The 27927-nt window shown below is 41.5% G+C and overlaps 1 protein-coding gene across 7 annotated transcripts in view; it reads right to left on the bottom strand.

The window, feature by feature from the left end:
* The window catches only part of LCP2 (lymphocyte cytosolic protein 2), a 665418-nt gene that overhangs the window by 236160 nt on the left and 401331 nt on the right, over positions 1-27927 (bottom strand). For 6 of the 7 annotated variants that reach the window (XM_078653368.1, XM_078653363.1, XM_078653365.1 and 3 more), the window contains exons 6-7: positions 26400-26437; positions 3023-3242 (exon numbers count right to left, since the gene is read on the bottom strand). In XM_078653368.1, coding sequence (XP_078509494.1) covers positions 3023-3242; positions 26400-26437 — 258 coding nt within the window. The remainder of the gene's footprint in view (positions 1-3022; positions 3243-26399; positions 26438-27927) is intronic. The other variant, XM_078653366.1, reaches the window with a different exon arrangement.

Here is a 27927-nt window from a genome sequence, read left to right as displayed (position 1 = left end):
ATAATTTAAGAGCAGCCAACGGCAGGACTCGCTCTGACCCTAGTGGAGCATATACTTTTAATAGGATAAGCTCCCCATCCCGTATCGACTATATATTGATAGATGTGGCGTTATGGGCCGACCTTATTGATATAGAGGTCATTCCGAGTCTAGAAAGTGACCATAACCCTCTGTCCATGCAACTCACTCGAGCAATAGACACTACATTTATTGCCACGGGTACAACCCCGTTGCTGTCGACTAGGGAGGTTCAGCCATCTAATTGCAACCACCGTTTGAGGTGGCACATGGTCGCAAAGCAGGTCACCTCTGGGACTCCTGACTCAGGGGATGTTTTTGGGCTCAGGGAGGTTCTATCGGCTATTGCAAGCATCGCGCCGGGTAAGGCGGCGGGTCCCGACGGCCTTCCTGGGGATCTAATACGCCATGATGGAGCTCTTTGGGCCCTTTTCATCCTTCGGGTTTTGAATCGCATCGCGTGTGGCCACCCGGTCCCAGACTCCTGGAAAGGTGCTGAGGTAGTGATGATCTATAAGAAGGGGGACAGGGAGGATCCTGCCAACTACAGACTGATTAGTTTAATCGACGTAGTTCAGAAAGTGGTTGGCAGGGTTCTCCTCACGAGATTGAGATCATGGATAGACGAGGATGAGGTTTTATCTCATTTCCAAGCAGAATTTAGGCATGGGGTGGGCACGATGGACCAGGTCTTCAGATTTTTCATGATTTACTGGAAATCTGTAACAATCGAGAAAGGCAGCCTTTATCTGGCATTTATTGACTTAAGAACAGCCTTCAACCTGGTCCCTCGTGCCAGGCTCTGGCAGGTTCTGTCTGACTTAGGCATCCCCCCCCTGATCGTGGATCTGATCATACGCCTCCATGAGGGGAACTAAGCCAGAGTGAGGTGGGGCCTCCAGGGACACCTGACCCAGAGGGTAGCGGTAGTGAGAGGGGTACGCCAGGGTTGTGTTTTGGCCCCGACTTTGTTCTCCCTCTTTGTCAACGGGATGGTGGACCACCTGAGGGAGGACCCAGCTGACGCACCAACCCTGGCAGGGGAAAAATCGCCCACGCTGCTCTTTGCAGACGATACCCTTCTGATCTCTAAAAGCCCGATGGGTTTACAAAAACTGTTAGACCGGTTTAGCCAGTTTTGCGATTCCAGAGGCTTGTGCATAAATACAACTAAAACCAAGCTAATGGCACTGGCTCAATCTAATCGTTTCAGAAATACCATCAAGTTGGATGACTCCCCTTTAGAACTAGTTGAAGCTTTCGACTATCTGGGTGTACCGGTCAAGAACTCAATGAAATGGAACTCCCATTTGTCAAAGATGCTACTCAATCACAAACGAGTGTCGGGGGCTATTGGAAGACACCAGTGTCTTTCACACAGTCGACCTGTCGCCCCTGCCATCAAGGTCTATGAGGGGAAAGCCTTGCCCATGTCCCTATACGGGGCGGAACTGTGGGGTTTTGAGAACATCATGGATCTGATGAGATCGGAGAACAAATTTTACAGGGACCTGGTCTCGCTTCCTCCATCGACCCCTCTGGTTCCTCTCCGTCATGACTATGGTAAACACTCAATAAGCGATATAGCAAGGCTACACCCTCTTTTATTCTGGGTACGTCTCAGAAGGACCCCGGAACTATGCAATTATGCCTCCGCCCTGACCGAACTGGTCCGAATAGATACAGGCCATAAGATATCCTCGGTATCCAAACTGAAGCAGCTAGTGGGGGACATTGTTCTGGCAGATGCCTGGGAAAGCCAGACCCTGCCACCAAAGCAAGTAGTCAAGAAGGCCTATTGGGAGTGGGTGTCTAACGAAGCCATACGAAACTTGAAACATGGCTCTCTGACGGAGAAGTTTCTAGACTTCAAGCCCACCCCTAAACTTGAACCCTTTCTAGATTTTATTGAATCCCCGAGAGACAGGTCACTCTACCTGAAGTTGAGGTCTGGCACACTCACTCTGAATGACTTCATAGTGGGGTGGACACACTCGAGGGAGAAAGAAAGTGGGTGCCCTGGCTGTGCTTCTCCCACGGAATCTATCCCCCATTTTCTCTTCTACAAACAGGCGAGAAGAAAATGATTGAAACCTGTGTGTTCCAATTTGGGGTCCAAGAACCATAGGAAGGCATTGCACATTCTTACAACGGACACCTCAATCCCCAGCGTAATTTGTGGGACAGCAAAATATTTGGGATGTGCCTGGTTAACTAGATCTAAGCTCCTCCGGGCGAACATGATGTAGTTCATGGAGCTCCAGCAATGTCCCCTTTGTTGTTGTGGTTTTAATTGTATATAAATTGTTCTTAAATCCTGCAAAATTTTTAACGAACTTTTTATACCTTGTATATCTTGTTTTTTAATTCCCTTTTGTACTGTATAAATGACAAAACGATACCTTTTCTTTTTATAACACTGATGAACGAACTGTGTACACTTTTATGATATTGTATATCGAATAAAGTCATACAACAAGATTGATTACATTGGCAACATCACATTTTAAACCATTATGATCAGCCATAAAGCCATCTATAGTCTGTGTTCTAAACTTGTCAAGGACATGATTCACCCCTAGATTCCATTGTATAAATTGTGTTCCACATCTTTTAGCTTCCTAACAATCACACTTATAAAGAGAATGAGACATGGTGGCCGTTCCTTTTCATCTGCAACATCACATATGTGATATGCCTTACTGATGAAGTTAGTGTAACAAATAATCATATGGCCTTGAAGATACTATTAAAACATATATGCTTAATTAAATGTTGTTGTAAGCAGTCAACAGCACCAGAACAACTAATTGATAGTCACAAACGAATAAAAATGGTTAACATAATTACTTTTTTACTGTAATCAGAATATTCACTTTGCTGTAACCTGAAGGTGTTAGAGCTTGGTTGCTGTACCAAATATGTTCTTAGTTTCTGAATGTTGATAAACATTAAATACTCAGACCACAAAATACTATTTTAAACATTTAAACTATAGCATTACCTAGGTAGATGGGAGTTGATTGGATTGACTTGCAAGGCAAAATAACTACACGGTGTGGAGGATCATCATTGAGGGGTGGGGGCTCATAATCGCCATCACTCTCAGGATTCCCATCCTCTGCTGGAGACTCGTAATCCACAGCATTATCAGCAGTACTTTCTACAGTCTCATCTGGGCTTTCATAATCTCCTTCATCTTCATCTTCATCGTCATCTTCTTCCTACAAGTAACCAGTCAGTTAATATGTCACAGGAGGCAAAATGTAAGAGATATGATCCCAAAATAAGGATTCCTTTCTGCATGCTATACTGAGTTTAAAAGTGGATGAAAATTGCGTTTGTTTTGCCCGATCTTAAATCGAAGGTTATGCGCAAATTGAGCTCTGTAGGTTTTTTGTGCACAATTTGCTTCAGGTAATATCCAGAAAGATGCTTTGCAAAACAATAAATGAAGGCAAAACCATCGGGTAGGCTGCTGCTGCATGATATTCCCCACTGCATGGTAAACACTCCAGTGGAAAAACTGACAAAGCACTGTGTGCTTACTGTGCTTCAGTTCTTGCATTCAATATCTCGCAGAATGAGGTTTTACATGTCTTTGGGAGATGGACAAAAATCTAGGCATTAAGTAACTATCACTTTGGGGAGTGCTGTTTAGCTATGAAAGAGAAATGGCTTTATTTCGAATACATTGGTGTTCAGTGTGAACATTATCGCACATCAAAGATCTGACCCCTAGATGTTCGAATTGTATCATGTGCCATAATTGTATATTACAAGTTCTAATTTCCAATGGGAGATACCAGGTAGATTTTTGTAATTAACGCATCACAAGCTGCATATCATAATATTCAATTCAATTCAATAAAGCATTATTTAATTTATTTTTAACATACCGATAAAAGCACATAACATCACACATCATTGTAGTCAAAACAATTTTTAAAAATGCATCAGAACATTTTTGGACATACTTCCTCTATACATACACAGAGAATTGAAAACCAAAAGCTGCATATCCTAACATTTAAGGGCATTATTCCAGTAAATATTGGCCTGTTTGACGTGACAAAATGTATCGAGGCTGATTAAATCACATCTGGTATTTACCATCTCCAATAAAATCTTCACAACTCATAATTCGGACATGTACTGTAACAGAAGTCCGTGCACACACTGGAATTGTACACGTAATGAAGATCTAACCTCTTAAATACGTTTAATCACATGGATTCTTTTCGAATAAGCATCTACACTATTCTCCACTATTGAGAAACCTGTGATATTCTATGTCCCTACCTACAGACGGCAAATATCTCATTATTGGTTTACTTATTCATTCATATTTGTATTTTTAAGGTTGGGACCATACCCATAAGTGCATTACCGTGTGAATGTAGGTACAAACAAAGCATGAGAAGCGCAGTTCAGGTACCAACAGACAAATTCATTTTGAAAAATTACTTTGAAAAGCATGAAAACTCTCGGTAGACAGTCTTAAAATATGATTTACCGGTTTGCTGACAGAATTATCCTTAACTTACTTGTGTGGCAGGTCTAGAGCCATCCCGGGAAGTCAAACTTTCTGCAACTTTCCTGGCCAGGGCAGTGGTGATTTGTATATCAAAGGTGGCTCCACTCTTGTGATGTTTATGCCGTACAAAGGTCTAAACTGAGGAGCAAAGGGGCTGCCAATTAATGTCAGCACCTTTGTTACTACTTTCCCCAATACCAGTCCCTTCTATCTGTTATTGGAACGTCCAGTGCTACCCGAACGTTGCACTGCAGATCTACAGAAATGTGTTCAAATTCTTCTCTCTCCCCGACTCGGCCTCAGAAGGAAGGAATGTTTCCTTTAGTATGGCAAGGTACAGCTGTTAATATCCGCTTATAACAGGAAGTTCAGATGGAGTAGAATGTTTTGTAACAGTGGGCAAAGAAATCCATAACTACCACTGATCTATTATGACCAGCAAAGAGAGATTAGGGACCTTCCAGGTACAGTGGGGTCATTGTTAAAAATGTGCTTACTTGGGGTCCGATTAAGACAAAATCCTAAACTTACTACCATTTTGGCATAGGATTTTGTCTTAAGTTAGTTCTGTGAATCAGGGCCAGTTGTCTAGGTAGGTTACACTCTACTTATCTCATGAAAAGGACAGAGACAACATTTTCCAACTCATGATATGGATTCACCAGGACCTACCAGATAGGTGGCGTTGGGATTGGCTCTGGAAACACATCATCCTCATCATCCTCGCCCCCGCATTCTCTTTCCTATGCATGTCAGACGGATGTATGACGTTATAACGCATACTTTTACAACGCCTACCTTTACAACGAAATGTTTACAACGCAAAAACTATTACAACGCATACATTTACAACGCAATTTTTTACAACGCATATACTTTTACAACGCATACCATTACAACGTAAGTATTGGTAAGTATATACTAATTTTTTTAATGTAATATAAGTAAAATTAATATAATTTAATTTAATTTAATTTCATTTAATTAATTTTTTTTTTTTACCCTGTACCCCAAAAACCCAAAACTGACCCTGAACCCTAAAAGTATCCCTTTACCCAAAAACCCAAAACTGACCCTGAACCCTAAAAATATCCCTTTACCCAAAAACCCAAAACTGACCCTGAACCCTAAAAATACCCTTTTACCCAAAAACCCAAAACTGAGCCTGAACCCTAAAAATACCCCTTTACCCAAAAACCCAAAACTGACCCTGAACCCTAAAAATACCCCTTTACCCAAAAACCCAAAACTGACCCTGAACCCTAAAAATACCACTTTACCCAAAAACCCAAAACTGACCCTGAACCCTAAAAATACCACTTTACCCAAAAACCCAAAACTGACCCTGAACCCTAAAAATACCCCTTTACCCAAAAACCCAAAACCGACCCTGAACCCTAAAAATACCCCTTTACCCAAAAACCCAAAACCGACCCTGAACCCTAAAAATACCCCTTTACCCAAAAACCCAAAACCGACCCTGAACCCTAAAAATACCCCTTTACCCAAAAACCTAAAACCGACCCTGAACCCTAAAAATACCCCTTTACCCAAAAACCCAAAACTGACCCTGAACCCTAAAAATACCCCTTTACCCAAAAACCCAAAACTGACCCTGAACCCTAAAAATACCCTTTTACCCAAAAACCCAAAACTGACCCTGAACCCTAAAAATACCACTTTACCCAAAAACCCAAAACTGACCCTGAACCCTAAAAATACCCCTTTACCCAAAAACCCAAAACCGACCCTGAACCCTAAAAATACCCCTTTACCCAAAAACCCAAAACCGACCCTGAACCCTAAAAATACCGCTTTACCCAAAAACCCAAAACCGACCCTGAACCCTAAAAATACCCCTTTACCCAAAAACCCAAAACCGACCCTGAACCCTAAAAATACCCCTTTACCCAAAAACCCAAAACCGACCCTGAACCCTAAAAATACCCTTTTACCCAAAAACCCAAAACTGACCCTGAACCCTAAAAATACCCCTTTACCCAAAAACCCAAAACTGACCCTGAACCCTAAAAATACCCCTTTACCCAAAAACCCAAAACTGACCCTGAACCCTAAAAATACCCCTTTACCCAAAAAAAACAAACATATAACATTTTAAATATAATTATATACTTACCAATACTTACGTTGTAATGGTATGCGTTGTAAAAGTATCTGCGTTGTAAAAACATGCGTTGTAAATGTATGCGTTGTAATAGTTTTTGCGTTGTAAAAGTTTCGTTGTAATAGTAGTGCGTTGTAAAAGTTGCGTTGTAAACGTTACATACCATGTCAGACAGCTGTGGGGTTTGTAGAGGCTTGGCAGAAACTTCTACTGAAGATTACTTCCTAAAGACAGCCCAATCCAAGATGTTGCCCATTCCTTTTTTCTATGTGTCATTTTGTTATTCCATGGTGGTTCTTCCAGTTTCCTGTTCCTGAGGGTCATTTCCTGTGTTTTCATTATACAAGCAAATGCACTTGTTACTGTCTTTAAGTTCCAATGCGTTTGGAGTTCTTTGTCTGATCTTCAGTGCTCCTTTTCCAGTTCTTCACTAGTATCCTCACTCTGCCTTTTTGCCCTCGGTCTGGCCACCTCCAGCAAGACCAGCTGACTGCTGCAAGACAGTATTTCTTGATGGAGGTTTTCTGCCTTTGGCTTTTCCTCCAGTACACTGTGCATCCTTTCAGAGCATCTGGTCCTTCACAAGTTTTAGTAGCTAGGGACCAAAGTCGCCTGTACCTTGGAGATGCAAGGTGCAAGTTATCACATACATCTTCACCCTCAGCCCTTGACAAGTTCTCATTCATAAGAGTAAACTTGAGATATGGGGAAGATCAGGGCAGATCATGTTTTAATCTAATAACCGCACGGATGAGGGGAGTGACAGTCAGCCTGGTCTCTGATTATATGAAGCACAAATAACTGTTTCTGAACTAATTCTCCAGTCACTGACAAAATACATTTATGTGTATGTTTCATACGTCTGTCTATATTTGCGTAGTTGTTTATGAGTTCTAGCATTAAAAAATATGCTTCCTTTTTGAAATTACACGTTTGCGTGTGTACTTTATAAAAGATGTACCACAATAACCTTTCAATACCTAAAATTCATCATGATTTTGAACAAAGCCACATTTTGTTTATTCAGGCAGGGAGCGGAGAGACGGGACATAGCTGTCCTCAGTGCAACAGATGTAGTGCCCCCGGGGTCCAGGGCTGTCAGGGGCCCACTACACATCAATCTGTGCAGACATTTACTCCTCAAAGGAGGTGGGGCAGCATATCCCTTGCCTGCACACAAGACCTCTTTAACACGTCATCAATGACGTCAATAAATATAAATGTAAAAACAACAATTGATAGACAGAATGCAGAACAATGTCATACATTCACCCCAGTACAGAGATCTGGGCCTAAATCCATCGTTTTTTTGCACTCTATAATTTTTTTTATTTTTATAAAGTTTTTTGCAGTCTATAAATATAAACCCTCAGATATAGCCTTCTCAGTGAATGGGCCTGCATTGTGACTCGTAGTAGTGAGAAGAACAGTCCCGAAGCAAGGATCATCTCGGCCATTACTGTTGCCCAGACAGGTTTTTCAAAGCGTGGCTTTCAATTAAACAAATAAAGGCACTGACGATTAATAATAGTAAATGTAGTGAACAAAAGCTAAGTCAAAATAATAGTTTATTTTGCAGCCCAAGAAACGTCCGATGTCATTAGAATTGTTGACATGTTGCTCCTGCTTAGGTAATATGCTCTGTGTTAGTGTTTCAGATAAAGCGCCCTAATACCGCGCAACCCAGGTAGTCGACGTAACAATATTAATTAATTGCGTAAGGAAACATTGCAGCTTGTGGCCGAGGATCCATTACCATAATATGATTGTCAGAACAGTGTCATGAATAGCATAGCCTAAATAGTATCTGCAAAAACATCGGCCCATTGGCGTTATTACAGGAAACATCCATTACAACGCAGTCATTATAATGCACTACCTTTACAACGCAACTGTTACAACGCAACTGCCTTTACATCGCATGCCATAACAAAGCATGCCATTACAATGCATGTCACTACAACGCATGCCAGTACAACGCATTATAAGGTAAGTAATGGAGATTTGTTTTGTTTTAGAATGGGTATGGGTTTCGGGGTACATGGGAATAGTAATTTTTACCCCTACACTATCCAACACTTTCCCTACTGCTGCACTCACTGGAGTGGGATTAGTAATTTTTACCCCTACACTATCCAACACTTATCCTACTGTTGCACTCACTGGAGTGGGAATAGTAATTTTTACCCCCACACTATCCAACACTTACCCTACTGTTGTCCTAAAAGTATTATGCGTTATAATGGTACTTTTAAAAAATGCATTGTAATGGCATGCATTGTAATTGTTTGTGTTGTAACATCATATATTCGTCATTACAGAAAAGAAAGCTTGAATGGAACAGAGAAATTGTGATTCGCACTGCTTGAGCTGTTCCAATGATCTTGGTAGAGCGACTCACAACAAACTTTCTATTTTTTTCCTAGAAGTAAATGAAAAGATTTGTTGATTGTGTCTGACAGTTAGATTCTCTCATTACACAGATTTTGATATAACCATCTATCTGGAAGCGCAAGTTGGGCTGTTTCATTTTTTGCCCCAGTAGACAGAACTATGGGGCATTGTACAAGCACTCAGCGCCACCAGAGCATCACTTTTTTGACGCTCCTGTGGTGCAACACCATTTTCCATATTTTCAAGGTGGCGCTAAGCCACTTTGCATGGCTTAATGCAAAGTTGTACACTGTAAATATACCCCTTTCCGCAACAGTGAACTGTAGCAAAGGGGCGAGCAGTGGGTGTTGCTGTGGCCGTTCCACCGCAACAACCATTACTTTTTGACGTTGCCCCAGATTTACAAGGCCTAAAACTAAAGCCATGGACTACCAGGCATTAGAATGGTGATATGAGGAGAAACTATAACATTATTATTTGCTTTTTCCATGTGTGCTTCATTCTGCAGCACACATACAAGGTGCAAATTACCATCATTGATTGTTTATGTGCCGGAAGGTGTCCCTTCCTGCACATAAACAATTGTCCCTGCAGCACAGGTGTCCCTGCAGCGCAGGCACCCTTGCCACATAGTGGCAGGTAGCCACGCTGGCACTAGGCATCTTTTTTTGCACCAGTGCTAGGGAAAACACAAGGGTGCGCCATATTCTTGTGAATATGGCGCATCCTTGTGTTTTGAAAATGTCGACGTGCGATGGTGCCAAATTTAGCGCAGCTCCATGCTCCGACATTTTATTGTGAATTTGTCCCATAGTATACTATGAAATAATGAACCAAGAATGAACCCTTCGATATCTTGTGCTATCACTTATTGTTCATTCAAGAAAGGTAATGATTTAGAATTTCTTTTACAGATTAGTGCATTATTTAAATTGTACTTTGTACTTAGGAGAGGACAGTCAAGTGGATTAAAATGCACCTACACATAGAGAAGCAGGAGAGAAACAAGGAGGCCATAAATCGCCCTCCCAGCTGTCAACAAAACACACAGAGATTGACAGGTCTCACCACTACCTGCCTTCATTTATGATTCCATTATTTTAAGGCCTTTGTCAAGAGAGGCCTAGCGCGAGTGATTGCGCATCAGTCCTGGTTGGAGTGTGTCCTGTAGAAAGAGAGGGAGGGGGGGGGAGGCAGAAAACCCTGCTACAGGAGGCCAAATCATGCATCTGCACCGAGTTGCCATCGGGGACTCCCTACACACCCCGACTGGGCCACAGCAGCCGGTGGCATGAGTGCAGAGTCCAAGTAAAATTGGACGCCGTTTGTTTTTAAGTTTTGGTGGCAAGTGTATTCTGGGTTATTGTGTACCATTTCTATGTAAATGGGGCATGTGCTGGGGTATACAAGAGGCATGTGTACGGAAGTTCTACAGATACCAGTACTGCTCTTCCAGGGATTGAAATAAATCATTCACACGTGAGAATTCAAACCTGTGGAGCTTGAGGGTAAATGCTTGCAAATATGTCTTAATTCTAGTTCATGCTCTTATATTACAACATAACATAGGAAAACATAGGACAACATACCATAGCATACACTCATATACTTAGCGAGTCTCAGCGTTGTTAACACTACGCCCAATGACGTCAAATCGACCTGTGATGGGGGCAGGCCCACTAGATGCCAAAGGCTGGCATCACGCATCCAGCTGATGGCAATTCAACCTGGATGAATGCCAGGAGCTCTGAATAATAATGAGTCAGACTGTCACTAGGGATGGTGCACAACACTGTTAAGGGTGCAAGCCACCTGTGCCAAACTGGCAAGGGGATGGTACCAAACCATATTGTACACCTGGGATGGTAACCAGGTTCCCCTGATACCCATATGCCCGGCTGGAGCCAAGTACCAAGTCGACATACTTTGGAGAAGGAGAGGCACCTGCTAGCATCACCATGGTGGGGTGCCCAGGGGTGCAGGGGCTGACACTGATGGTCCAAGCTGGCCGGTGGGAAACACTGTGTGCCCAGCAGATTCACTGCTGTCCCAGCTGCTGCTCAGGCACCAAAGCTTGCCTCCCCTCTGAGCCTGGGAGAAGGTCACAGCATATGGGGAGGTGTAGGAGGTGGGAAGGAGGAGAGTGTAACAATCAGCGTGCAGATTAGAGGCATTTTTGGTCAGCGTATCAGATCCCGGGCTCTGCCTAATGATTGTGAGGGTGCAGGAGATGGAAAGTTGAAAAGCTGAAAACACTACTGCTAAGGCAGGCTCCTCCCACCAGAGGAGGGAAGAAGAGAGAAGAGAATGGACTCACAATTTCAGATTGGGTATTTAGATTGTAGTTGATAGATATTCGTCCCATGTCCGCAGCAGTTGTAAAACTAAGTAGACATGGACTGGATAAAGTACCTTAACCCCTTCGGGGCTGATGACGAGCCCAGCTCGTCATGGGCGTAACCTGCGCTACGCTGATGACGAGCTGAGCTCGTCACGTAATGCGGGTTTTTAAAAAATGCAGCGCGCAGCGGGGAAACCGCTAGCGCGCATGCGGTTAAAGAAAGAGGATTGAGGCATGCACAGGCTTCTTTTTATGCCACAAAGTTATTGTGAATGATCCTTGATTCTGCAACAGTTTGAAAGCAGCCCATGTGTACACCTTTTTATTTGATGCTTTGAGTCGCAGCATAGGTGACAAACTGTTAAATTGTTCGATTGGTAAGATGTTGATCGATGTACCACTGTACAATATAAAGGTTATGAGGCAACCGTTGACCTTTAGTGTTATTATGGGGCAATGTCCATTTGAATTCTTGTGTGTCGTTGACTCACTTGTTTTTGTCGTTCATTTGTATTCTTTGCAAGCAGCATGGCCTACGTGTGCATGTTGCTTGTCTTTGAATATGGTATTTGCATATTCACCCTCCTACCTGTGACTCGATGGAACATAAAGGAACTCTTGCAGAATGAACTTGATGATGATCAACTTCATTAAGTTTCCACCTGTTGCAGTTGAAGTTGCTTTTTGTCTTTATGGGCATGGTCAGAAGGCTACTGGAACCTTCTGGTGTCCATTTTCTTGTCTAGCTGTGACACATTATGAAGTGGTTCTCCTTTCTGCAACCTTTGCATGTCTTTTCAATGGCTGGACATTTATTTTCATGTGGAAATGAAAATTCACATCAGAAAGACAGTTTTTCTTTCTTCGAGGATCTCGACTTATGTGCATCCACATTGTGCTTGTATTTGCTCTTCATGATTAACGCAGCTCACTTTTTTCCGCTTCCACATCGGTGGCTTGCTGATCTGCTGTTTCCTCTGCTTTATCAGTCATAAATACTTTTACAAACTGAGCGTCCCTCTTAATATGTGTCTTCTGAACGAGTCCGATAGACAGTCATTAAGGAATCTGAGGAGCATGGCTTCTTCATCATTAAATTCATTAAACTTACAATGTTTAATACACCTGTCTTGTCTCTCAACAAAGTTATCCATCGTTTCACCAATTTGTTGTCTCACTTGATTGAAAATGTACCTTTCATAGTCAAAATTTGGCATTGGATTGAACTTGCCTCAGAGTGATTCTCAATCTGACAGTACAACTTTGTCTCAGTCTATGAGATATTCATTATTAATTCTTTTACTCCATCAACAGTAAGATTCTGTAAGTATTTAATGATTTTCCCATCATTTTCTTCTTCCAGAGCATCTATGAAGTCATTGAAATTCTTGCACCATATGGCCCATCCAGTGCCAATATTATGCTGTTTGGTAGTAAGGAATGGTGAAGGTGGTTTCAAAAATGTGGGTGCTGTGTACTTTGCACTTAGTTCTACTGTCATTGAGAGCATATGCTGTCCGGACAGCACCTGAATCCGCATCTTTTAGAAGTACACGCTTTGGACTTCTGATCTACTCAATAGTCATGTGATGCCTTCCTCATCTTTGACAGTAAGTGTGTTTTCTGTGTCTGCATGCTCTGGTCTTTGCTTTCATCTTTCTGTTTCATTCGAGTCATTTCCTCATGCTTGCTTCAACAACTTTCAACACTCTTGGTCCAACCTGCGACTTTGATAATGGCAGGTAGAGCGTTTGAGTCGTCTTGCTCTAGGTGAGACTTCAATCGTAGTTGATGCTACTTGCTAATTTTCACAAATCATCCTCTGCAACAGGTTTCCGCCAGTCGTGGCAATTGTAGAGCGTTTTACTTTCCTTGGTGAGTATATTGCTGTTTCTCATACCTGATTGTCTCTGCCTTTTGTGTTGTACCTGGTTGCCACTGCATTTAGTGTTCTTTTTGTATCAGTGATGGCTTGGTGTTGTGGCCCAGGACCATATTCTTCTTGGTGGGCTTCTTCAACAGCTATACTCTGCTAGGCCTTTAACTTCTCCACAAGGCCTTGCACTGGCTGGAATGGAGTTTGCACTTCACATACACCGACTGCAAACTCCTTTGCACCGGCTGAGGGTGCATGTGGCATGCACAAGCAATTTGCTGTATCCTTGCAAACTCTCAGGGAGCACCGTCTTGTTTCTTTGGGTCACGTATCCCCTACTTGTCACCAGTTGTTGCATCCTCCACAGCCTGGGAGCAAGCACAAGGACACACCACACACAGAGCTCATATCCAACGTCTTTATTCATCAGTGTACAACATGCAAACTAAAACTTCCCATTATCTGAAAACCGTCAATTACAACACATTAACACCTCCCAAATGATTACGTAGTCCTCTAATTGAGTCCTCCCAGTACGCAGAGTCCTATTGCATTCAGTCCTAAAACACTGCATTGATTAAAGTGGTTAAAGTTGTCCATAGGAATGCGAAATCAATTAGATTTTTATTGGTTTCTTGGACAGGATTTAAAATAAAAATATTTTTGGATAGTTTTAGAGCAATTATTACCCTATCAACCCTCAATTTGTGTCAAAATGTTTTGCACATTTTTTATGCACCCCACAGGGTCAACAGCCTTCTTCAGGGATGGTAGCGCCATACTTGTTTGTCCTCTAAAAAGCCAGTCTTCATGTCGTCATTCAAAACGTGTTAGTTATACAAAGCATAAAAGAGAATCACTCACGTTTTTTCGATTTACAATGGATGATTTTACTCATTTGTCTACTTCTTAACCTGAAGGTAGGAATCCGTAGGAATGCGGCATTGCCCTGTAGTCACACATTTGTCAAGGTTTTGACTCTGTATAGAACCATTCTCTTTCCTCTTCTTGCTTCCAAAATAATTGGGATCTTAAGATAAGGCAGATAGTCTTGTAGTCTAGTGAATTAAACAACGCCTTTCAGCCATCTCAAATTACCTTAAGAAAAATTACTAAGATTCCTAAACCTGAAGTCTTGATGCTTGTGATTACCATAGTTGGGGTACTGAAAGTATACTATGTACAAGTGAATATGGTATTTCTATAGCCTGAACCTAGCCAAAAGACACCAGTGTGCTGTTCATGGTCAAAGGCAAGCTTAAAGTAGGGGGGCGTGGCTGGTGCCCATTGAAGATGGCAGCGTAACCGCAAAGCTCTGGACCCAGGCTGTTCTATAATGAGAATTTTGCTTTCCCCGGATAAACACCCAGGATAGAAATTGGGCTCCCGCATGTCCAAAGTGTTCCTGATTCAGTTGCTCTTGTCTTTTAAGAGGTTTGTGACTTTTAGAGCACAACATAAGGGGCTAAGGCATCTGAAGTCCAATGCACATGAAGCAATCTTCAAAATGGCGCCTGTTTCTCCTCAGAGGCCCCTGATACCTCCTCATACATCGTGCTGTAAGGTCTTATTTCCACACTAAGGTCAACCCTACAGTCAAGCAGGCCAGCACAGCATTCCTTATCTATTCTGGTGTGCATGTCCAAAATCGGTGAGTCCACTAAAGACAACTCTATGGGAATACAGTGCTACCTAAAGCGCTCCGATATAAAATGGCAGCCACAAGTTTTCGATACGTTTTATAAATGTGTCTCAACACCAGCTTTTTAAAGCCTTCTAATGTAGTGCTACATGGTTGGTTCTGGTTCAATGTTCTGCTATACTGCTTTCTATAATTTGGCAAAGTACTGCTGACTGCATGCAGAGGCTAGTAGGGGCATCTAGTGACATGCAGTGACAAGTAGAGGAGGCAAGCAGTGACAAGAAGTGGTGTCTGCAAGTATCCGCAAATATCTGAAATGAGCACGAGTCATTTAAATCATCAACAATTTGAAGTACCTCATGCTACTATTTCTAATGCGATTCTTCTTCGTGTGGAGAAGCTACAAGAGAGAAAGTACTGTAAGGCCTGAAACCGGTCCTAGGAAGCTTGTTTACGGTCCAGGGAAGGCATGGCTTGGCAGTTCGGGCTGGAATGTTCCCATGAGGCACACGGTCAGACTGATTTGCAGATGGCCATGTCTGAACTAGGGTGGCAGAGGGGGCTAAAGAATGGTGATGGATTAAACCCAGATCAGTTGACTGGGTGTGAGTGTTTGATTGGTTCAGATGCTCCGTCCATCACCACCCCCTTTTGTACCGCTTTGTTCGCCATAAATTGGCAGTGTATGCTCAGACATGAGTGATTGGGTTTCCAAGGACAGTGTCCAAAAGAACTCCTAAATTCCGCACCACTGTATACATTCTGAACCACTATTAAAGAAAGCGAACTCAATTTTAGCACACACCCTGCCTTACTGTGGGTAAAAATATACACACTATTCAATGAGATCTAGTCTGTCAAAAAGCACAGAGATGCATTTGAACAAAGCTCCAGCCTTGGCTGGTCAAAAATGTTAAATGGGTCTTGTTAGAAATGGGATTTATGTTTGGCTAGGGCATGCGCCTAAACCAGGCAAAAACCACCACTCTCGTCAGGGCAAGGGAGTTGCACGCTGAAGATAACCCCTACTCACCCCCTTGGTAGCTTGGCACGAGCAGTCAGGCTTATCCCAGAGGCAATGTGTAAAGAGTTTGTGCAACACACACACAGCAGCAACACACTAGGCACACCACAAAAGGAACTCCACACAAGGTTATATAAAAATAGCCTTTGTATTATCCAAAACACATTAGAATGGTAATCACACCGTATACACTGTGCCAACTGGCACTAGGCAATATTTACAGGGGATTATATACACAACAGGGCCAATTGAGCCACTGTCAGAACCATCACAAAGCACAAATAGTAAATGTAGAACACAACCAGTAATTACTGGCAAAATACTGTACTCAACATTTTAACATAAATCACACTATGCAACAATCATCACATTAGGAGTAAAACACATGATGCTCCAACCACATAAACAATGAAACACATTAGGCATAGGTATCACCAGTATAGACACATTACGCAGTAATCAGGGCCTCACACACTGAAACTGACCCCAGGCCAACTGGCCTTCTCTAGGGCTCAAATGCCCTATGTCCAAAATGTCAGTTCGGGCTGGACTGTTCCCATGAGGCACAGGGTAAGACTGATTTGCATATGGCCATGTCTGAACTAGGGTGGCAGAGTAGGCTAAAGAACAGTGATGGATTAAACTCAGATCTGTTGACTGGGTGTGAGTGTTTGATTGTTTCAGATGCTCCGTCCATCACCACCCCCTTTTGTACCGCTTTGTTCACCATAAGTTGGCAGGGTATACTCAGACATGAGACCCTTGCTCACTTTGCCACTGGATTCAAGCAAGCCTGGCTGAAGACGGCTGAAATGCCAGAAACTGGTCCTAGGAAGCTTGTTTTCGGTCCAGGGAAGGCATGGCTTGGCAGTTCGGGCTGGACTGTTCCCATGAGGCACAGGGTCAGACTGATTTGCATATGGCCATGTCTGAACTGGGGTGGCAGAGTGGGCTAAAGGACTGTGATGGATTAAACCCAGATCTGTAGACTGGGTGTGAGTGTTTGATTGGTTCAGATGCTCCGTCCATCACCACCCCCTTTTGTACCGCTTTGTATGCAATCAGCTGCTTAGCAAAGGTCTTTCTTGTACCTCTATTTTCCTGTTGATTTTTTGACTTCCAACTGAGACATTATGAGGTTTTAAGAAATTGCTCCTATAGCTCTGTAACAAGCTCCAGGCTATAGCTCCACAACCTCCATATCAGATATCTCCAAATACTAAGCATCAAGTGGAATTTTTCCAAGAGTTCTCTCTATGCCTACGCTGCATAACCATAGCAGATACAAGAAAAAAAGAACACAGAATTGATCCACAATGGTCCAAAGACCATAAAGACCCCAAAAGAACACAAACTGATCCAAAAGAGAACACGACAAGATCTGCCATCTGCAGATTCTTCAGGAAATGAAAATAGGACTTCTCTAAAGGAATGGACATTATACTATCGAAACTCAATGGTCTCCACAATCTCACTCAATCAACCAAAGTAAATACAGAGCTCCTTCAGTTGGAAAAGGTGGCCTCAGGCAAGATACATGTGCACTGACTAACAGACTGGAGGAAGCAGAATCTCCCATCAGCAAAGTTCAAGATAAGCAGTGCTCTATTACAAAATCATTGGAAGTAATGTAGCCGAAAATATTCTGTCTTATACCAGCCTCAGAAGATAAAAATAGAAGAGGCTACCTCTGAATATCCGGCTTACCAGAAAAACGGAAGACACTAGCAAATACTGTGTCTCCTTCCTAGAATTGTGGATTCCTCAGGTCCTTGAACTTACATTTGATTGAGCTTTCGAAATTGAACAGACCCACAGGATCCCAACACACATCACCTCCATCTCTCTAACCTTGGTCATATTCAGACCTCCAAACTAGAATATTGAAATGATCATTGACTGTATGAAGAAAATCAAAACTCGCAGCTAGAAAGATCAAAAAATTGGCATGACACAAGACTATGCAAGGCCTACAGTGGAGCGAAGAAAAAAGTTCCTACTTCTTCTCCAAGATCTCTGCCCCCTCAACATGCCTTTCTCCTTTATTGGACCAGCAAAGATACGGATCATCTGTGAAGGCACCCCACGTATTTTTGACAAACCAAAATATCTAGAAATCCTCATGCACCAAATATTTGAAAATCAAATTTTGCATTGAATATTGCTTTAAATGACATGATATCCCGCACATCTCTGTAATGCCACTCCACTAATACAAAAAATGAATTGTGTCCCACTTTACTCTGCCAATAATGGTATGCCCTTGGTTTACCCAATCTGTTACTTGTGGTAAATCGTATACTTATAGTATTGTCACCATGTTTCATATTGCAAAGATAAACTCTCCCTTATGTTATAAGATGTTCTTCAGATATGCCTTGTGGCTTAGCTGTATGTTCTCTCAGTCAATATATATGTTCATGCTCATAGATTCGCTTCCATAACTGTTTTCATACTGTTTTTTAGGATTATCCTTGTTCTTCCATTGAATTTGGCTCAGTGCTTGGGGAATTCCTTAGTTCCTTCAAATGTACACATCTATGATTGCAAGTAAACAAGAGGAGTCATCCGGAATGCATAATATCGGAGTGTTTTTTTTTCTGTAGAGACTGTAAAAATATTTGGTTCGCGGGAAAAACGTTATTTTATTAGTTCCCCTAGTCAATATGATTAAAAATTGGGGATGGTGAGAGACTTCGGATGATGTCCCCAAGTTCCTCTGGTCAACTAGTTTCAAGCCCTACCCCAAGGCTTTTCAGCAGGACCTAAGGGGGCTACTCCCTGTTACCACTCCTTCAGTCGTCGAGATACCTTTTTCTCAAGTGAGAGTAGAGACAGATAAAATATAAAAAATATATACAGCACCCAGTCGGTCTGTTTTGTTATCTCGAGGGTATGAGAAAAAAAATGGAATTAAAAGAATTCACGGGCAGTTGGCCTCATTATAGCTTTATGTTTTGTACATCATGCACCCTAGTGAGTAAACGGTGACATAATTCTCATGCATTACAATGTGAGCAGGCTGTGAGAAAAACGTGTGAAGAACATACACCCAAAGCACTTAAAACAACCCAAAACACACATGACATTACATACACATAATTAGCCTCAGTCAGGCATCATGACTCCAAATGGGGAGGAGGGATGCCTATAGTCACACTCAGTTGGTGGAAAATATATGATATCCATTGGGAGGGATAAAGGCAGTGACAAAAAAAGGAATGCTTCATTAGTTTAAAGTTTCAGAAAGAACTGAGTGGAGCTTGGTTCCAAATATACTTACTTCCTCAAAGCTACTCCCTCGCTTAGGGGTAACCGTCCACCAGTGGCTTCGAAGATGTGGGAGGGGCATGGCCGGACTTGTTTAATATGAAGTGTGCTATCATTAGCATCTTAAAGGAGCTCGAACACTAGACCGCATCCCTCCCAACTGATATCTGATTTTCCTGGAGCCGGACTGGCTGTATTCGCACCCGGTGATGGTGTATGGGAAAAAAGGTATTACAATTGAATCTTTATTTTTAATTTAAATAGTACAAATCCATGATATGGGGATGCTGGAGAATTTTTTTTTTTTAAAAAGACTGGGGTATCCTGAGTGTTTCATAATTGATGGCTATATGACATTGCATTCAAGATCAATCATTGTTCCTATTAAATAGTTTGCGCCTTTTATTGGTACGTGCTTGTAAACAAACAGGAGAAGAAGAATTGTATCAAAAAATCAAGAAGGATTTTTTTATATACCCTATGGCTAAAAAATGTTAAAAACAAATTGATTGGAAAAGCATTGAATTTTTTGTCAATCGCTTGTTATGTTCTGTAGGTGTACCAAAGGAAGGTTATGTGTTCATATGAACTGTCCTCATGGGATGTTTTCATTCAGGACACCCACATGTGACTTAAGTCTGTAGAGTGTAGAACCAAAATTGCTCTTGGTTCACTTGTTCGAGGACTGCGCAATGTAGATCATTTACAGTGTGATGGTGTTCAATGTAGTGTGTAGCCATCTTAGTGGTTGCACGTTGGCATCTGAGATTACTAAGGTGTTCACAGATTCTTGTCTTCACTTTGCTTGTCTTCATCCCTATGTAATGCAATTTGCAAGGGCAGGTGATTATATAAATCGTCCATTCTAGGTTGCAATTAATCAAACGTCGCATCTCCCATGTTGTATTGTTGTTGAAAGTGATTGTCTTGGTCATTTGTGTTAAATGGCACATACTACAGTTGCCAGAAGGGTCGTGTGACCTAAGAGGAGTGAAGAAGCACTGTCCGGATAATATATCCCTTGGCATATGTGGCAGAGTGTGTACCAACATGTCTCTTAGACTACAACCTCTTTTATGAGGGAACATCGGTTTTGGAAAAGGGTTGTCCTGCTGTTTACCATGCACCAATGTTTATTAACAATTTTGCTCACTTGATTGGATGCACAAGTATAGGTTGTGATGCATATGGGGCGAAACTCCGATTACTTTTGTGTGGGAAGCTCCAGTAGGGCCTCCCTGTTGTTGTACTTGGCATGTTTCATGGCCTTTTGTACAATCCTGTGTGGGTATTTCCTTGCTTCTAATTTGGAAGCCAGGTCAGCAGCCTTTTTGTTGTAGTCACTCACTTCTGAACAATTGTGTCTACGTCTCAAGAATTGTCCAAAAGGGAGATTTTCCTTCAGGTGTCTCGGATGGAAGCTGTCGAAGGAGAGTGGACAATTTTTTGCCGTTGGTTTGAAATGTATGGTAATTCTCAGTCCACCTTCATCTGAGAAAATGTTTAAGTCTGGGAAGACCAGTTCTGTTCTTGATACACCGTGTGTAAATTTGAGGAAATCATTCTGTCTCTGAGAAAGAACATGAATTGTTTTGCTGTATTTTCATTACCCTTTCAGATGACCAGTATGTCGTCTATATACCTTTTCCAAAGTATGATGCAACAAACAACTATGGTTCACTCATCTGTGGTAAACAATCTATAGTTGAATTAAAATTGTTATCATATCATACACTAGGTTTTTCGATGTTTACTCTATGGTTAATATGATTGATCTATGGTTAACCTTCTAGGGTTAACCATTTATGGTTAATTTAGTGATGTTATCATATCAGAATATAGGTGTTCACAACAACTTCATAATCCTGCCTGGGTCCAGACCCAATATCTTGCTGTTCTTCTCTGCTCCGAGGCCTACATTACTTCTCTTTTTGCTTCAGGGGTAGGTTCCTAGGGGGTAGGGGGTGGTTTGGGTTGGTGTTCTTTTTATCAATATTGAGGTTTTGTTTGTCCATACTGAAAGTCAGGTCTATGTTGTTGCTTATCTCATGTAAACTTTTAATGCAATATTCAGATTATACTATGCTTGTCCTCCTCTTTTCCCCTCTGGTCCTTCTATTTGTCTCATTATCTTTGGAGTCTTCCTCCCCCACATGTTGATTGTCTACTTTAGCCCAGATTTTAGACATGTCTCCGGTATCACTTAAGATTGACTCCCCCAATACCAAGGGGTTAAACCATTCTATCAAAAAGAAAACGATTTTAGATAATTGGGGTAAATCGAAAGTTGATATCCTACTACTCCAAGAGACAAGAACCGGGCTGACTGAAGCCTGTAGCATGCAACATAATTAGATATCTGACTTTGCTTCCTCCCCAAATTGCAATAAGGAAAATGGGTTATGCACCTTGATTTCAAAACATGCAGAGTTTTAGCTTGATACTATTGCCCACGACAATGGCTAATCTCCAAAACCACAAAACAATTTCTCCCTTTAATTGCAAACATTTATACCCTGTTGATGGGCGACCCAACATTATGGTCATCTCTAAACCAGAGAATTCTTAAAACACCTCCCAACAACAAGTTTATATTAGCATGCAGCTTTAACATATCCAATGACACCACCTTGGATAGATTATCACAATATACATATAGGGCCAATCGCTCACATGCTCTGGTTCGTAAACTTGATCTAACGGATGTTTGGTGCCTTCACAACCCAACGGGTAGTGATTTTACCTTTTACTCTCATACCCATAACTCCTTATCCAGAATTGATTCTTTTTTTATTAGCAACTCCCTGATTCAATCTATATCTAATCCCACCATTGAACCTATTATTATATCAGACCATGCAGGCATCGCAGTTACTCTAAACATTTCTGATTCTCCCCCTAAAATTAGATCCTGGATAATGAAAGATGAGGTTCTTGAGGATCCGACCTCAAAGAATTTTTCCGAAAGTGATCCCATGATGCTTGTTTTCCAGTGCAGGGAGGACCTGGTCTAGTAGTTTGGGCTGGACTATTCCAATGGGGAGCAGGGTCAAGACTGATTTGCAAATAGCTGGGTCCAAACTGGGGTGGGGTGATGAACAAAACAACAATGTTGTTCTGCCTTCCATACATCAGTTGTCCGTTCATTTGCTCAAAGAATTTAGTGGCACAAGCATTAATGCATTTTGCAAGCCACCTTGGAAAATCAATTTAGGTTCACGATTTATTCGCCTGGCCATGACAATATACTATAATCCAATAGCCCGCATTAAACTTAATGGACACATTTCCCATGCTTTTAATCTAGCTCAAAGTACGAGGCAATGTTCTCCCATGTTCCTGTTATTGTTCCCTCTATCAATTGAACCTCTACTATACTCTCTTCATACTAATCCAAAAATTAAAAAGGTAACTGAAGTAAGTTCATTACTTGGTGGGGTAGGACTGAAACTGTTAACATTTTAATTGCCCCTCAAATCAACTTCTATCTCAATATGCTGCAACTGCACTTCTCCAACTCCTTCTTTACATCACTCAATGGTCAAATATCAGGTTTCATTTGGAAAGGAAAAAAAGGCAAGAATTTCCCTTTGAAAATTGCAGTCAAATAAACAACAGGATTGGATTAACCGCCCTAATTTCATGTCCTATCAAATTGCCTTATTAGATTTACCAATCATCTGGTGGTTGCACCCATCTGTTCCTCATCACCCTACTTGGGTGGAAATAGAGTTGGACCTAACTCTCCCTTTCGCCTATAAACATTCTAACAACAAAACATATAAAGGTACCTCATTCTTACCAAATCATTAAATACTCTGTCTCCACAGTCAAAACATTAGATAAATGCTTCCCTCACAGAATCAAAGGTTCAGGATTAGCCTCCCAATGGTTCAAACCATTCATAAAACTTGATCATAGTCCCTATTTCTAGGAAAGATGGGCCTCTCTTGGCTTACCATTTCCTAAAGCCATTACCTCCCCGGATGACCCACTAACATTTGCCACACTAACATCTAAATTAATTCTCGAACCAATTGATTTTTTATAACTTCCTGTCTCTTAATGTAGCTCTTAGAGGTTTTCAAAAATCACAAATTCTCCATAATCTATAAAAAAAAGCTTACAAAAACTTTTCAATCTTTAACATGCGACATCCAAAAAACATGGGAAGTATCATGGATTAAATATAACATTGATTCAATTTTACCATCCCAATGGCCAAATATATGGAAATCTATGCTACTTCATAAAGGTTTAGTCTTATCTTAGAATGAAAACTTTGGACAACATACAGAGGAGCATTCTGGACTCTGGAACGGGTAACTAAGAGTGGTCGTTTATTGTCAGCTGCTTGTTGGCATTGCCAAAACCCTACAGGTGATCTAGAATATTTTCTGCTTTACAGATTCCTTTATTACTTACCATAATCTCTCAGGTATTTATGCAGCATCACACTCGGAAACACTAAGCCCACTATCATCTTGGGACTGTTCCCTCATTGATATTTTGCTTACAATGGGCATTAAAATGATCCTTGCTAATTGGAATAATGATAACATCTCACACAGTACTTGGTGGGCTTGGGTATGTTTTATCAAGAGTGGTCACAAGGAGATGATGGACTGAGCGCTGAAACTTTTTCAGACACTCACCCCCAGTCTCGGATCTGGATTGACTCCATCATCGTTCCTTAGCTTGCTTCGCCACCCCAGTTCAGAGCCAGCCATACGCAACAGTCAAGACTGTGTTCCTTCTGGGAACAGTCCAGCCCGAACTGCCAAGCCAGAACTTTCCTGGACCAGAAACAAGCATCGTGGGACCGGTTTCAGTGTAACACCCCATATCAGCCAGGCTAGTTTGAATCCAGTGGCAAAGTGAGCAAGGGGCCCATATCTGGGAATACCCTGCCAATTTAGGGCAAACAAAGCAAACACAAGGAGATGATGGACGGACCGCTGAAACTTTTCAGACACTCACCCCCAGTCAAGGATCTGGATTGACTCCATCATTGTTCTTTAGCTCGCTTTGCCACCCCAGTTCAGACCCAGACATATGCAAATCAGTCTTGACCATGTTCCTTATGGGAACAGTCCAGCCCGAACTGCCAAGCCAGGTGTACCCTGGACTGAAAACAAGCATCCTGTGACCAGTTTTGGGGTAAAACCTCTCATCAGTCGGGCTAGCTTGAATCCAGTGGCAAAGTGAGCAAGGGACACATGTCTGGACATACCCTGCCAACTTAGGGTGAACAAAGCGCACACAAGGAGATGATGGACAGAGCGCTGAAACCTTTCAAACACTCACCCCCAGTCACGGATCTGGTTTGAATACATGATCATTCTTTAGCTCACGGGTCCCAGGATGCTTGTTTGCAGTCCAGGAAGGACTTGCCCTGGCAGTTCGGGCTGGACTGTTCCCATGGAGAACAGGGTCAAGACTGATTTGCATATGGTTGAGTCTGAAATGGAAAGCAAGGGATTTGGCCCAGATCTCTGTACTGGGGTAAATGTTTGACCTTGTGCAGTATTCTGTCCATTAATTGTTGTTTTTGAATGTATCAAGAGTGGTGACAACCTTTTACATAATGAGTCACTTAACAAACAATCCTCTCGCATTTTATGGTTCAAACTGGACTTATAGCTCTAAAAGATTACCCTGCCCTGAACCATATCTGGAGACTCTCCCCATACAATCCCATTATTCAGTACTCATCTCCCTACCTCCTCCCTCTTCTTTTTCTCTCTTTCCTCCCCGATCTCCTTCCTTTCACACATGTGCCATTTTGTGTGATATACTAAATATACACCTTTATTGCCCTCTGATTTCTGTTCAAGATATGATTCAACTCACAGATTTACAAGTTAAATGTGGCTATAACCCTGACTGTTTTTTCAATTGCATTGTAATCTCTCTGTATCTGCTATTTCATGCTGTATGTTGTTCTTTGGAAAAACAAAACTCAATAAAAATATTTGAATTAAAAAAAGGGAATCTCAAAGTCAACAAGTAATAGGAGAGCTAGGTTACGGACAGTTAATGCATTGTGATGTAGTGTTCTGTAAAGAGGTGAGAATTCAACTCTTTCCTAAACTGGAGCAGATTTGGGGCAGTCCTGAGGGATAGATGATCGTGTTCCAGATCCTAGTTGAATAAATGTAAATTACCTGTTTTTGTGTGTGTGTTTTTTAAGTCTGCAGCTGATTGTGTCCTGGCTGCTAATGTAGCCAAATAGCACCAAAGATTGTGATCTTGTCTGCAAGATAAGCAGGAGTGCTTTTCTTTTGAAGGTGTGCAGACCAGCAAGGGGAGCACATGGAGTTTCATCAGGATGGGAGGTGATTTTTATATATTTATACAGGCCCTCCTAATATTGGCCATCAAGGCAGACTGAAGAAATCAGTTATTCAAATCACGCAGTTGACAATGGGACAACAAGCTAGCAGTTTAATCATCTCTGCTTATATAAGGTATGTGATTCCTAGTGTGAATGTTCATATTCCTGCCGCATTACATATTTATAGAATCATTCTCTTGTTATTTGCTGTTATCCAAGCTCTTCCAACCTAGAATGCATACAGATGACTGAGCTACATTTTGAAAAATAATTTGAGAAAATATTTCAACTTCTCTGCACATATTTAGAGCTTCCAAGTGTGAATGCATTATGTACCTAATATGTCAGAATCCCTTGGCCGTTATGCATATACTATCTACTAAAGACTTTACATTATGAACACGACATGATAGAGCAGCACAACAGGTTTTGAGAAAAGAGCTGTTCCAATGATTTTGCTACCCCATTCCCTGACAAGCGATATCCAGTTGGTACTGTACAGTCAGTGTTGCTACCCCTACTCTTTGCATTTGATTCTAGCCATTATGTCTTACAAGGTCTCTCCATTTGTGAATCCTTAGTTTATGAGAACTAACACAAACACTGTAAATCTCACCAAAGCAAATGTAACAATGACCATGAAATTCAGATGAAGCAGTGACGAAATACATTCCTGGTGAGACAGCTTGTTAAGCCCCTGTCTCAAAAACAACTGGAAGACACATAATGAATAGAGTAAAACATTTAATGCACACTACAAAGGATTCTGGTAAAAGCAAATGTACGTTTTCATTTGTACATTTTGCAAGATGTACAATTAATTTGTAATACTTACAAATGACGACCATCCAGGTTCTTCGAGTCTTTGTTCTGCTGAAAAACAAAATACATGTTTTCAACATAAATCATTCCAAACAACTGTACATTGGCCTCACTCTTTATCCCTGTCCACGTTCCAGTCACTACGCTTCAGTGTCTTTGCCCAGTTGTCCTTGTCCAGTAACCATCTGTCGGGATTTTGATGCAGTGAACTCCTCCCCATGGCCTTGCCCCAAGACCTTGAGCTTGTGTCCATGTCCCAACAATCTACTTCCATTTACCTTTTCCTAATGATTCGGTTCAGTGATTTTGTCCCAGTCTAGTTCTCCTTCTGTTAGGAAATTAGTATAAATTGCACCACTGTGCATGTCTGAAAATCTTATACAAAACTATAGTCTGAGGTATATATTGTGTCCTCAATATATTGTTTACAAAAATATCTTCCCCTAGATATTCCATTATTAACTCCAATGGGGTAATATTTCCATAAACGATATTCAGGACTGAATATGTATGCCAGATAATATTCTGACTGTGACCTTGTAACTACACTATTCACAAAGCACGTAAGACGCCCTGATCAAATTTTTATAAATCAACACGTTCATATTTGTCATGCATTACGCATTTATCTAACTTAGCAATGTTTTTTGTGTACAGCATTCTTCCATAACATTTGCACAACTTTCATTTCTTTATTTGACATATATTTTGTTGCTCTCTAGAATATTGACTTGTTAGACTTTCCCCTTCAGAGTTTCAAAACGTCACATTGGCTAATCACTTTTCAGCTATGTTTGGTTACTAAAAACAACACCTCTCCGAGATCGATAGGATAATTATTCAAATTATTTAAGGCTTCTTGAAACCAAAAAAAGTCCTCAACTTCACCAACATGCTTCTACACTTCAAGTCGGTTCCATATATATATATATTTCCATAGGTTATGAGAACTAACACATACACTGTAGATCTCACTACAGCAAGAGTAACAATGACCATGTGTATATAAATTTTGTTGTGGAGTGCGGCTGCCTCTCTGTAAAAGGAGGATTCTTTATGAATATATATATATAGTGTCCTGTTGTGGCGCAAAAAATCACACGGACAGTGAATCTGTACAAACGTCAACACCTAACAAACAAACTATCAGTATGGCTGCAGAGTGGGAAAAGGGAAGAGAGCAAGCAGCACTAGACATATTCACTGATACGGACACAGGCAAAGGCAAAAAGACCGGCTCAGGCGCACAGGTACCAACAACTGAGAAAGATGAAACAAAACAACTATTAAATGAATTGGAGAAATTGCGCAAAAAGGAAGTTGCGAAGTGGTGGGAAGTAAAATCCCTCAGCAGATATCTTGAGGTGAAAAGAGTTCCACGAGGATTAAGGGTTTTGGTTGCACCTACTTATGAGGACCCGGATCCAAAAATGCTTGAAATGTGGGCAGACAACAGTGCCAAATCCTCTGAAAATATGTTGAGAATCCTCATCCAGTTTGCAATAAGTGACAGAGAAAAAATGATCAATCGCATAGAGGAA

Source organism: Lissotriton helveticus, chromosome 7, assembly GCF_964261635.1.
Source record: "Lissotriton helveticus chromosome 7, aLisHel1.1, whole genome shotgun sequence".
Classification (NCBI taxonomy): Eukaryota; Metazoa; Chordata; class Amphibia; order Caudata; family Salamandridae; genus Lissotriton; species Lissotriton helveticus.
This window is presented reverse-complemented; position numbering and strand designations above follow the sequence as displayed.